At 36.0% G+C, this 12,327-nt stretch overlaps 1 protein-coding gene across 4 annotated transcripts in view; it reads left to right on the top strand.

Annotated features, from left to right (window-relative positions):
- The window catches only part of SRBD1 (S1 RNA binding domain 1), a 226,706-nt gene that overhangs the window by 191,023 nt on the left and 23,356 nt on the right, over positions 1-12,327 (top strand). For 3 of the 4 annotated variants that reach the window (XM_060117691.1, XM_060117694.1, XM_060117693.1), the window contains exons 18-19: positions 737-913; positions 4,017-4,199. In XM_060117691.1, coding sequence (XP_059973674.1) covers positions 737-913; positions 4,017-4,199 — 360 coding nt within the window. The remainder of the gene's footprint in view (positions 1-736; positions 914-4,016; positions 4,200-12,327) is intronic. The other variant, XM_060117692.1, reaches the window with a different exon arrangement.

Here is a 12,327-nt window from a genome sequence, read left to right as displayed (position 1 = left end):
CTTACATCTGTCAAAGCTGGCAGTCACCAAAAGATAAATCCTGAGGGTTCAAGGTATGGTTACCATATTTTTACCTTGATTCCACAAGTCACATCTCAAAATCTTCATTGTACTGTAATCATGTCTTATATGTTCTTTTTTTCCCCCCTGTGGCTGTAGAAGAGCTGCTTTTTTGTTCCTAGTCTTGCATTTATTATACAACTCTGCTGATGCAGCATGAAATTCTGGACCTGTGGAAAAAATCTGGATCTTTCTGCTTTGAAATTGGAATAGCAGAAGATATCCCTTGCATTATTAGGTGTTGCTTTTCTACCACAGTGACAAACATTCCATAATGCCATATATGGAATTCTGTAATAAAATTAAGATTCTCTAATTAACACCAAGCCAACTATGTAATGATAGAGTTTTTATATCATGAATAAGTACCTTTCTATAGTTCAAGTCTTTACTAATGAGAACAGGCTGATCAAAACAATAGAATAGTCCAATGCAGCTGTAGCTATTGTAACTTCTACTGCTAACTCACTTTGTAAGCTAACCAGGAATAGGCAGAATTATTACTTGATTCAGAAACACAAGGAATGTGAATAGTGTAGAGACATATGACAAGATGTAATTGTAGTTTTTATGATGCAAATGTTTTATATCATTGTCTTTTCAGATGAGATGTTTTCTTTCAGTACTCTTAGAACAATTACATTGGCCACATTACTCATTTTGTTTATTTTTTTAGGCATATTGCTGGACTCAATGCGAACCGAGCCAAAAATATTATTGAATGGCGCGAGAAAAATGGGCCATTCATCAACCGAGAACAGCTGAAGAAAGTGAAAGGGCTAGGTCCAAAATCTTTCCAACAGTGTGCTGGTTTCATCAGAGTCAACCAGGATTATATTCGAACATTTTGCAGGTCATTATTGAAGTGTACACTGTCTGTTCTATTATCAACCTCCTCTCTTTCTGTTACCCATCCTTCTCACTGGCATAAATCAAATCCTAGCTGTCTATTTGTTCATTTCTTCATTCAATATGTGTCAACTGTCTAATCTTTGCTAGGCACTGGGAATACAGCAGTGAGCAAATCAACAAATTCCCTGGCCTCATGAAGTTAAATTTTAATGTATGAGACATATAGTAAATAAACTAGTAAAAATAAATAGTTTCAGATGTAATAAGTATTATAAAAATTAAAGCAAAGCAATATGATACTGCCTTTGGGGAGCAATAAACTGCTTTATATGAGTTATTCATTGAAAAGTTATTTGAGCCAAGTTTTGAATGAAATGAAGGAGCCAGTCATACAGGGATCAGAAGGAGGGCATTCCAGGCAGAGCATACAGTACATGTGCAACATCCTAAGGCAGGACCCACTTTGGTGTATTCAGGAAATGAAATTAAGGCCAGTGTGATTGGAGCACCACAAGTAGGAAGGACTGGTATGAGATGAGGTAACAAAGAGGACTTCTCAATGACCACTTCATACTGACAGCTTTTACCCTGAGCATAGTTGGGTTTCCCCACTCCTTCCTCACTGAAAACTGGCTAAAGCATTAATTATCAGATGTGTCGATTAAGAGCTAAATCCTTGCTTTCTAATCCTGGTAGCACAAATGCAAAGAAATTTGGTAAGCTTCTTAGCATTTTGTAATCATGAAAGAATGGCTTTTATGTATTTGCTTCTTTGGGACTACCTGATTCATTCATGTGTATTTTTTTCTTTTGACAAAGTTGTAATAATAATTTTTTTTTCCTGGAAAAGACTAAGGAAAAACCAGCCCCACTGGATAGTAGAATATATTATAAAGCCATAGTAATTAAGCAGCTTGGTTTTGATGTAGAAACAGGTAGAACAGAATAGAGTCTGAAATATATCAAGCCCAGAGGGAATTTAGTTTATGATAGAGGTGATATTTCAAATAGTTGGAAAAATTGATTAATTATCCAGTAAGTGACATTATGACAACTGGAATTTTGTATGTGTGGGAGAAGCTACAGTCCTACCCCATACCTTATACCCAAATAAATTCCAGATGGATCATATAATTAAATGGAAAAAGTAAAACTGTAAAAGTACCAGAAAAAAACATGGATAAATTTTGCAGACCGCTGGAGTAGTGGAAGTTCTTTCTAAGTAGACCACCAAACCCAAAAGCAAAAGAAATGGAGTTTCTTACTTTATGTTTTTTGAACACTTGGTTAGAAAATTCAAACAGTATAAAAAAGAATAAAATGAAAAGGGCACCTCAACTTGTCACTTCAAAATAGTTTCTTATATATTGCTTCCTGAAAATAAATTTATGTAAATTAATAATGTATTTGTTGTTTTTAAATGCATACAGAAGGAATTATGCTATACCACTATTTGAAACTTGTTTTATTAGTTTCAGTAATATATCTTGGATCTCTTTCCAAATATTACATATTGATTTATATATTTATTTATATCATTATATATAAATTATCATTTATATATAATGCCTGCACAGTATTTAATTTATAGATGGACTATAATTTAATCTAATCAGTGCCCTGTTGATGAACATTTGGGTCGTTTTAAAGCCTTAAATTTTTTCAACTGGTAATGAAGGACTTGAAGATTCATGACTATTATATCTCCTTGATAGGTCATACTGTTATTCAGAATGACTCTTGCTATCTCACTGAATGTTTTTTACTTTGAAGTCTGTTTTGTTTGCTGGCATTGTTGCTATATCTACCTTTTCAGAATATGCTTGGTATTTTTTATTTTCAAACTTTCTATGACATTCAACTTTTTATGACTCTTATAAACAAATAGATTTTCTAGGTTTGCTCAGTCTTATTAATACATTCACATTTATTATATTTATTGATGTGTTTGGACTTGATCTTCCATCTTATTATATATTTTCTCTTCATGCCTTCTGATTCTTTTCCTTTCATTGCTGTTCGTTGGATTTATCAGTTAACACATTTTCTCCCTGTTTCTTTTCTTGTCTTCCTTACTCATCTTTATCTCCTCTTAGTGATTTCAGCTTGTATATCTTACTTTTATTCTTCTGGTGACTATCTTTAAATTTGATTTGGATTGGTCTCTGGAGTTAATAGGTTTCTCTGTCCTCCTCCTGGAGAAGACTAGAACCTCAGGTCTCTTTACCAATCTTCCTCCCTTCAACACTATGTGCTATGGTGAGATGATCTGGGATTTTAGTTTCAGACTGTGTCCTTTTAATATATTTTCTACATTATTCATGAGCAGTTATTTAACCTAATAATTTTTTTATGGTTTCTGTGCTCATCACTGTTTCTTGTAGCCCACATTATCATTTTTCGTGAATTCATTGTTTTTGCTGGAGTATATACTTAAGAAACTCTTTTCAGAGAGGGTATATTATATGGGTTGTACTTCAGTCCTTACATGTCTGAAAATGATTTTAATTTGAATGCTACTTTGGCCAGGTATATGATTCTAGATTCAAAATCATTTTGTCTTAGACTTTTAAAATATTGTTCCACTGTGTTCTGGCATCTGATGTTTGTCAGTGAGAAAACTGATGCCAGTCTGATTCTAGTTCCTTTCAATAATCTGTTTTATTTTTCTCTCTTAATTTAAAAAATTATATTCTAAAGTTTCCCCATGATATGTCAAAGTGTCTTTTTCATTCTTTTCCCATTCATTCTATTTTATACTCTGTAGATTCCTTTGGCGAGCTTTTTCTTCAGCTCTGAGAAATCACCTTCTCTTTCTCCTTATTTAATTAATTTTCCTCCATTTCTCTCTATTCTCTCCTAGAATGCCAGTTATACAGGCAGAATCACTTAAGAATGTTTTTGGCTTTAAGTAACAGAAAACCCTATTAACAGTGTTTAAACTAAGTGGTAATTTCTGTGAAGTGAATGGTCAGAATCTGGTTGCTGTTTGTGTATATTTGTATGGCAGAGAAATAAGCACATTTTTAATTAAAGACTCTTTTCTGCCCACCCCCTAACCCTCCCTCCCCCCACCGCCCCCATGTTGTTTTGAATGGTTACAGTAGTCAGCATACTGAATCTGCAGGCGAAATGCAGGGAGTTGCTGTGGCATCTTCAGCAGGTGTTGAAGTCAGAAATGAGAAGCAAGGCAAGAAGAAGAGCAAAACTGCAGTGAATGCTGTACTAAAGCCAAATCCTTTGGACCAAACTTGTATTCACCCGGAATCATATGACATAGCGATGAGGTAAGTCTGAGGCCCATGTGAGAGTTTTCTGTGCGCAGAGTGAGTTCTCTACAGCAAATGGCCTTTGTTTTGGCATAATGGAGACTTTAAAAATATGACCATGTTTAACATGACAACATTTTTCAGAAGTTCCACATTGCTGAGTTATGTGGCACATTATTTTATTTCAGTGAGGAATGAAACCATTATTCCTGGAGCAATGTCAAGCTCATAAACCCTGGTCCTAATGGTGAAGTGTGTGTAATGGAAATAGCATGGCACTCTCCTCTGTTTGTTTTGGAAATTAACAAGACACAAATGACTAGCACCTGGCTTAAAGCTTGTGCTTATCTAAAGATAAAGCCCTTTAGTAAACAGCCAACTTTCAGATTTCTTAAGAAATGTTGCCCTGCTTAGTTATTATAGAGTTTAAGAAATGATGTACTTTTAATGAGCATACATTAATTAACACGGGGAGGTTTGAGTACAAGGGAAAGTTTAATATTAGACATTAAAAGAGAAAACTTTGATACCACATTTGATTAGTTCAAAATTTTTAATTAGTTCAAAAACCGTGACTTCCTACATAACTAAATATTTTAAGGCTTTTAGTGAATTAAATGACAGTGAGTTTAAAAATAGTGGAGGGCCTCCCTGGTGGTGCAAGTGGTTGAGAGTCCGCCTGCCGATGCAGGGGATACGGGTTCGTGCCCCGGTCTGGGAGGATCCCATATGCCGCGGAGCGGCTGGGCCCGTGAGCCATGGCCGCTGAGCCTGCGCGTCCGGAGCCTGCGCGTCCGGAGCCTGTGCTCCGCAACGGGGGAGGCCACAACAGTGAGAGGCCCGCATACCGCAAAAAAAAAAAAAAAAAAAAAAAAATAGTGGATATTTTAATTTTCATTGAATCTAAGGTAAGATTTTTAACTTGTTTTAAAAATAATTTATATTTGATTATTTTAAGAAATATAATTGTAATTTCTTCTAAAAATGTTTAAGATCGTAAAGACTATTGCACATTATAGAAAACTTAGAAAATAAAAAAGGAAGTAAAAAATAATATTCTGTCAATATCAAAAGCAGTCGTATCTGTTTTTCTCCCAACATTTTATTATGAAAAAATTTAACATAGAGAAACGTTGAAAAAATAATTTTGCAGTGAATTCCTGTATACCCACGTCCAGATTTTATCATTTACATTTTACTATGCCTGTTTTTCCACTTATCTACCCATCTATTTGTCCATGAGTCCATCTCTTCTTTTATATATATTTTAAAGAAAATTGCAGACATCAGCACACTGTCAGCTAATACTTTGGCATGTATATCATTAACTAGAACTCAATAATTCCTAATTTTTTTTCTTTTGAAGTAAAATTCATATACATTTTAATTATAAGTGTTCAAGAGCTGAATTTTGGCAAATAAATACCTACATCTGTGTAACCCAAACCTCTATCAAGATAAAAAACATTACCATCATCCTAGAACGTTCTCTTGTACCTCTTCCTAGAAAATCCCTGCCTAGCCTCTCAGCACTAACCATATGTTCTCATTTCTTCAGCCAAAGATTAGTTTGCCTCTTCTTGAACTTCATGTAAATGATATCACACAGTGTACTCTTTTGTATAAAGCTTCTTTCAACATGTTTAGAGATTTTTAATTCATGTTGTAACATGGATAAGTATTTTTATTGCTGAATAATATGCCATTGTATGACTGTACCATAGTTTATTCTCCTTATTGAAGGAAGCTTGCCTATTTCCAGTTTTTTGGTTATTCCAGTTTTTGGTTATTATGCGTAAAGCCGCTATGAACATTCTTGTATAATTTTTTGTTGTTGTTGACATTTTTTTTCATTTATCTTGGAAAATTACTTAGGAGAGGATTTGCTGGGTCATAAATCAGGTGAGTGTTTAGTTTTCTTAGAAACTTCTAGACTACACTCCAGTGTAGTTGTACCATTTTACACTTCACCAACAATGCTAAGAGTTCTCTTTGCCATCATTTGGTGTTAGTCTTTTTAATTTTAGCCGTTCTAGTATATGTGTGTATGTGGTAGTATCTCTTTGTAGTTTTAGTTTGCATTTCCCTGGTGACAGCACTTTTTCATGTGCTTATTAGCCATTTGTGTAGCTTCTTTTGTGAACTATCTGTTCATATCATTTAGCCATTTTCTAATTGAGTTGTTTACCTTTTTTATTACTGGAGCTGTGGGAATGTTAAAAACATATTCTTTTTCTTTTTTAATAGATCTTTATTGGAGTATAATTGCTTCACAATACTGTGTTAGTTTCTGTTGTACACCAAAGTGAGTCGGCCATATGCACACATGTGTCCCCATATTCCCTCCCTCTTGAGCCTCCCTCCCATCCTCCCTTTCCCACCCCTCTAGGTCATTGCAAATCACCAAGCTGATCTCCCTGTGCTATGCTGCTGCTTCCCGCTAGCTATTTTACATTCGGTAGTGTATATATGTCGTTGCTACTCACACTTCGCCCCAGCTTCCCCCTCCCACCCCATGTCCTCAAGTCCATTCTCTATGTCTACATCTTTATTCCTGCCCTGCAACTAGGTTCATCAGTACCATTTTTCTTTTAGATTCCATATATATGCATTAGAATACAATATTTGTTTTTCTGACTTACTTCACTCTGTATGACAGACTCTAGATCCATCCACCTCACTAAATAACTCAATTTCATTTCTTTTTATGGCTGAGTAATATTCCATTGTATATATGTACCACATCTTCTTTATCCATTCATCTGTCAATGGACATTTAGCTTGGTTCCATGTCCTGGCTATTGTAAATAGTGCTGCAGTGAACATTGTGGTACATGTCTCTTTTTGATTTATGGTTTTCTCAGGGTATATGCCCAGTAATGAGATTGCTGGATCATATGGTAATCCTATTTTTAGTTTTTTAAGGAACCTCCTTACTGTTTTCCATAGTGGTTGTGTCAGTTTACATTCCCACTAACAGTGCAGGAGGGTTCCCTTTTCACCACACCCTTTCCAACATTTATTGTTTCTCGATTTCTAGATAATAGCCATTCTGACTGGCATGAGGTGATACCTCATTGTAGTTTTGATTTGCATTTCTCTAATAATTAGTGATGTTGACCCATCTTTTCAAGTGCCTCTTGGCCATCTGTATGTCTTCCTTGGTGAAATGTCTATTTAGGTCTTCTGCCCATTTTTAATTGGATTGTTTGTTTTTTTTGATATCGAGCTTCATGAGCTGTTTGTATATTTTGGAGATTAATCCTTTGTCTGTTGTTTCATTTGCAAATATTTTCTCCCATTCCGAGGATGTCTTTTTGTCTTGTTTATGGTTTCCTTTGCTGTGCAAAAGCTTTTAAGTTTAATTAAGTCCCATTTGTTTATTTTTGTTTTTATTTCTGTAACTCTAGGATGTGGGCCAAAAAAGATCTTGCTGTGGTTTATGTCAGAGAGTGTATTTCCTATGTTTTCCTCTAAGAGTTTTACAGTGTCTGGTCTTACATTTAGGTCTTTAATCCATTTGGAGTTTATTTTTGTGTATGGTGTTAAGAAGTGTCCTAATTTCATTCTTTACATGTAGCTGTCCAGTTTTCCCAGCACCACGTATTGAAGAGGCTGTCTTTTCTCCATTGTATGTTCTTGCCTCCTTTGTCATAAATTAGGTGACCATATGTGCATGGGTTTATCTCTGGGCTTTCTAGCCTGTCCCATTGATCTATATTTCTATTTTTGTGCCACTACCATATTGTCTTGATTACTGTAGCTTTGTGGTATAGTTTGAAGTTAGGGAGCCTGATTCTTCCAACTCTGTTTTTCTTTCTCAAGATTGCTTTGGTTATTCAGGGTCTTTTGTGTTTCCATATGAACTGTAAAATTTTTTGTTCCAATTCTGTGATGAGTGCCATTGGTAGTTTGATAGGGATTGCACTGAATCTGTAGGTTGCTTTGGGTAGTATAATCATTTTCACAATATTGATTCTTCCAATCCAGAACATAGCATATTTCTCCATCTGTTTGTCATCTTTGATTTCATTCATCAGTGTTTTATAGTTTTCTGATTACAAGTCTTTCACCTCCACAGGCAAGTTTTTTCCTAGATATTTTATTCTTTTTGTTGCGATGGTAAATGGGATTGTTTCCTTAATTTCTCTTTCTGATTTTTCATTGTTGGTGTATAGGAAAGCCAGAGATTTCTGTGCATTAATTTTGTATCCTACAACCTTACCAAATTCATTGTTTAGTTCTAGTAGTTTTCTGGTGGCATCTTTAGGATTTTCTATGTATAGTATCATGTCATCCGCAAACAGTGACAGTTTTATTTCTTTTCCAATTTGTATTCCTTTTATTTCTTTTTCTTCTCTGATTGCCGTGGCTAGGACTTCCAAAACTATGTTGAATAAGAGTGGCAAGAGTGGTCATCCTTGTCTTGTTCCTGATCTTAGAGGAAATGCTTTCAGTTTTTCACCATTGAGTATGATGCTTGCTGTGGGTTTCTCATATATGGCCTTTATTATTGTTGAGGTAGGTTCCCTCTATGCCCATTTTCTGGAGAGTTTTATTGTAAACGAGTGTTGAATTTTGTCAAAAGCTTTTTCTGCATCTGTTGAGATGATCATATGGTTTTTAGTCCTTAATTTGTTAATGTAGTGTATCACATTGATTGATTTGCATATATTGAAGAATCCTTGCATACTTGGGGTAAATCCCACTTGATCATGGTGTATGACTCTTTTAATGTGTTGTTGGATTCTGTTTGCTAGTATTTTGTTCAGGATTTTTGCATCTATGTTCATCAGTGATTTTGGTCTATAATTTCCTTTTTCTGTGATATATTTTTCTGGTTTTGGTATCAGGGTGATGGTGGCTTCAAAGAATGAATTTGGGATTGTTTCTCCCTCTGCAATTTTTTGGAAGAGTTTGAGAAGGATCAGTGTTAGCTGTTCTCTAAATGTTTGATAGAATTCGCCTGTGAAGCCATCTGGTCCTGGAGATTTGTTTGTTGGAAGATTTTTAATTATGGTTTCAATTTCATTACTTGTGATAGGTCTGTTTATATTTTCTAATGCTTCCTGGTTCAGTCTTGGAAAATTGTACCTTTCCAAGAATTTGTCCATTTCTTCTTGGTTGTCCATTTTATTGGTATATAGTTGTTTGTAGTAGTCTCTTATAATCCTTTGTATTTCTGCGATGTCAGTTGTGACTTCTCCTTTTTCATTTCTAATTTTATTAATTTGCGTCCTCTCCCTTTTTTTCTTGATGGGTCTGGCTAAGGGTTTATCAATTTTGTGTATCTTCTCAAAGAACCAGCTTGTAGTTTTATTGTTCTTTGCTATTGTTTTCTTCGTTTCTATTTCATTTATTTCTGCTCTGATTTTTATGATTTCTTTTCTTCTACTTACTTTGGGTTTTCTTTGTTCTTCTTTCTCTAGTTGTTTTCAGTGTCAGGTTAGATTGTTTATTTGTGATTTTTCTTGTTTCTTGAGGTGAGATTGAATTGCTGTAAAGTTCCCTGTTAGAAGTGCTTTTGCTGCATCCCATAGGTTTTGGGTCGTCATGTTTTTGTTGTCATTTGTTTCTAGGTATTTTTTTATTTCTTCTTTGATTTCTTCAGGGATCTCTTGGTTATTTAGTAGCACATGTTTAGCCTCCATGTATTTGTGTTTTATACAAATTTTCTTCCTGTAATTGATTTCCAGTCTCATAGCGTTGTGGTCAGAAAAGATGCTTGATAAGAATTCAGTTTTCTTAAAATTTCCAAGGCTTGATTTGTGACCCAAGATGTGATCAGTCCTGGAGAATGTTCCATGTGCACTTGAGAAGAAAGGGTATTCTGCCACTTTTCGGTGGAATATTTTATAAATATCAATTAAATCTGTCTGGTCTGTTGTGTCATTTAAAGCTTGTGTTTCCTTATTTATTTTTTGTTTGGATGATCTGTCCATTGGTGTAAGTGGCATGTTAAAAGTCCCCTACTATTAACTGTGTTACTGTCAATTTCTCCTTTCATGGTTGTTAACATTTGCCTTAGGTATTGAGGTGCTCCTATGTTGGGTGCATAAACATTTATAATTGTTATATCTTGTTCTTGGATTGATCCTTTGATCATTATGTAGTGTCCCTCCTTATCTCTGTAACAGTCTTTATTTTAAAGTCTGTTTTATCTGATATGAGTATTGCTTCTCCAGCTTTCTTTTGATTGCCATTTGCATGGAATATCATTTTCCATCCCTTCACTTTCAGTCTGTATGTGTCCCTACGTCTGAAGTGAGTCTTTTGTAGACAGCATATATATGGGTCTTGTTTTTGTATGTGTTCAGCCAGTCTGTGTCTTCTGGTTGGGGCATTTAATCCATTTACATTCAAGGTTATTATTGATATGTATGTTCCTATTACCATTTTCTTAATTGTTTCAGGCTTGTTTTTGTGGGTCTTTTTCTTCTCTTGCGTTTCCTGCCTAGAGACGTTTCTTTAGCATTTGTTGTAAGGCTGGTTTGGTGGTGCTGAATTCTCTTAGCTTTTCCTTGTTTGAAAAGCTTTTGATTTCTCCCTTGCATCTGAATGAGATCCTTGCTGGATAGAGTAATCTTGGATGTAGGTTTTTCTCTTTCATCACTTTAAGTATATCCTGCAACTCCCTTCTGGCCTGCAGAGTTTCTGCTGAAAAATCAGCTGATAACCTTATGGGGACTCCTTTGTATGTTATTTTTTGGTTTTCCCTTGAATTTAATTTTTGTTAGTTTGATTAATATGTGTCTTGGTTTGTTTTTCCTAGAGTTTATCCTGTATGGGACTCTCTGTGCTTCCTGGACTTGAGTGACTATTTTCTTGCCCATGTTAGGGAAGTTTTCGACTGTAATCTCCTCAAATATTTTCTCAGACCCTTTCTTTTTCTCTTCTTCTTCTGGGACCCCCATAATTCAAATGTGGTGCATTTAGAATTGTCCTAGAGGTCTCTGAGATTGTATTCAATTCTTTTCATCTTTTTTCTTTATTCTGCTCCTCGGCCATTATTTCCACCATTTTGTCTTCCAGCTCACTTATTCATTCTTCTGCCTCAGTTATCCTGTTACTGATTCCTTCTAGTGTATTTTTCATTTCAGTTATGTGTTGTTCATCTCTGTTGGTTTGTTCTTTAGTTCTTTAGATCTTTGTTAAACATTTTTTGTATTTTCTCAATCCATGCTTCCATTCTGTTTCCAAGATTCTGGATCATCTTTACTCACTTCTCTGAATTCTTTTTCAAGTAGATTGCCTATTTCCTCTTCATTTATTTGGTCTTGTAGGTCTTTACCTTGCTCCTTCATCTGTGACATATTTTTTTTGCTATCTCTTTTTTTTTTTTTTTTTTTTTTGAGTGGGATTGTGTTCCTGTCTTAGTGGTTATTTGGCCTGAGGCTTCCAACACTGGAATTTGGTGGCTGTTGGGTAGAGCTGGGTCTTGGTGCTGAGATGAGGACCCTTGTGAGACCTCACTCCAGTGAATATTCCTTGGGATCTGAGGTTCTCTGTTAGTCCAGTGGTTCCAACACGGACCTCCCACCGCAGGAGCTTTGGCCCGACCCCCAGCTTGTGAAGCAAGATCCTGCAAGCAGCATGCAGTGGCAAAAAAAAAAAAAATGAGAGAGAGAGAGAGAACAATAACAAAGTAAAAAATAAAATTAGACTAGGAAACTAACAGATATGTTAGAAAGAATATAAAAATAAAAATATAGGTGAATCAACAACCAAAAGGTACAACAGTACCACAATAGTAAAAAAGACAAGGAGGGAAAAGAGGGGAAAAAAAAAGGCAAGGGGAAAGGCCTTGGTTGTGGAAGGCAGGGCCTAAGCAAGGGCAAGGTTTGGGCGGTGGGTGGGGCATATGCTTAGGACCCACAGGGCTGGAAAAGGCCCTAGGGGCTGTGGGGGGTGGGGCTTAGGCTCAAGGAATAGAAGGGGCCCAGGTGTGTCCCCCAACCCCTGGTCTCAGAGGGCGGGGGACCTCACCTGGGAGCCTACCAGGCTTCCTAATCTCGAGTGGGCAGGGCATTCCTGCTCCTCCTCTTCTCTCCTGCTCCTCCAGTCCCGGAGGGCCCCTCCCACCTGCCTCTCCTGTTGTCCCATTGGCATCCTTCCTATGCCCCCAGGACCAATGCAGCCAGGGGTT

The sequence above is a fragment of the Mesoplodon densirostris genome, chromosome 14 (assembly GCF_025265405.1).
Source record: "Mesoplodon densirostris isolate mMesDen1 chromosome 14, mMesDen1 primary haplotype, whole genome shotgun sequence".
Lineage (NCBI taxonomy): Eukaryota > Metazoa > Chordata > Mammalia > Artiodactyla > Ziphiidae > Mesoplodon > Mesoplodon densirostris.
Note: the sequence above shows the minus strand (reverse complement) of the source record. Positions and strands in the feature narration are given on the sequence as shown.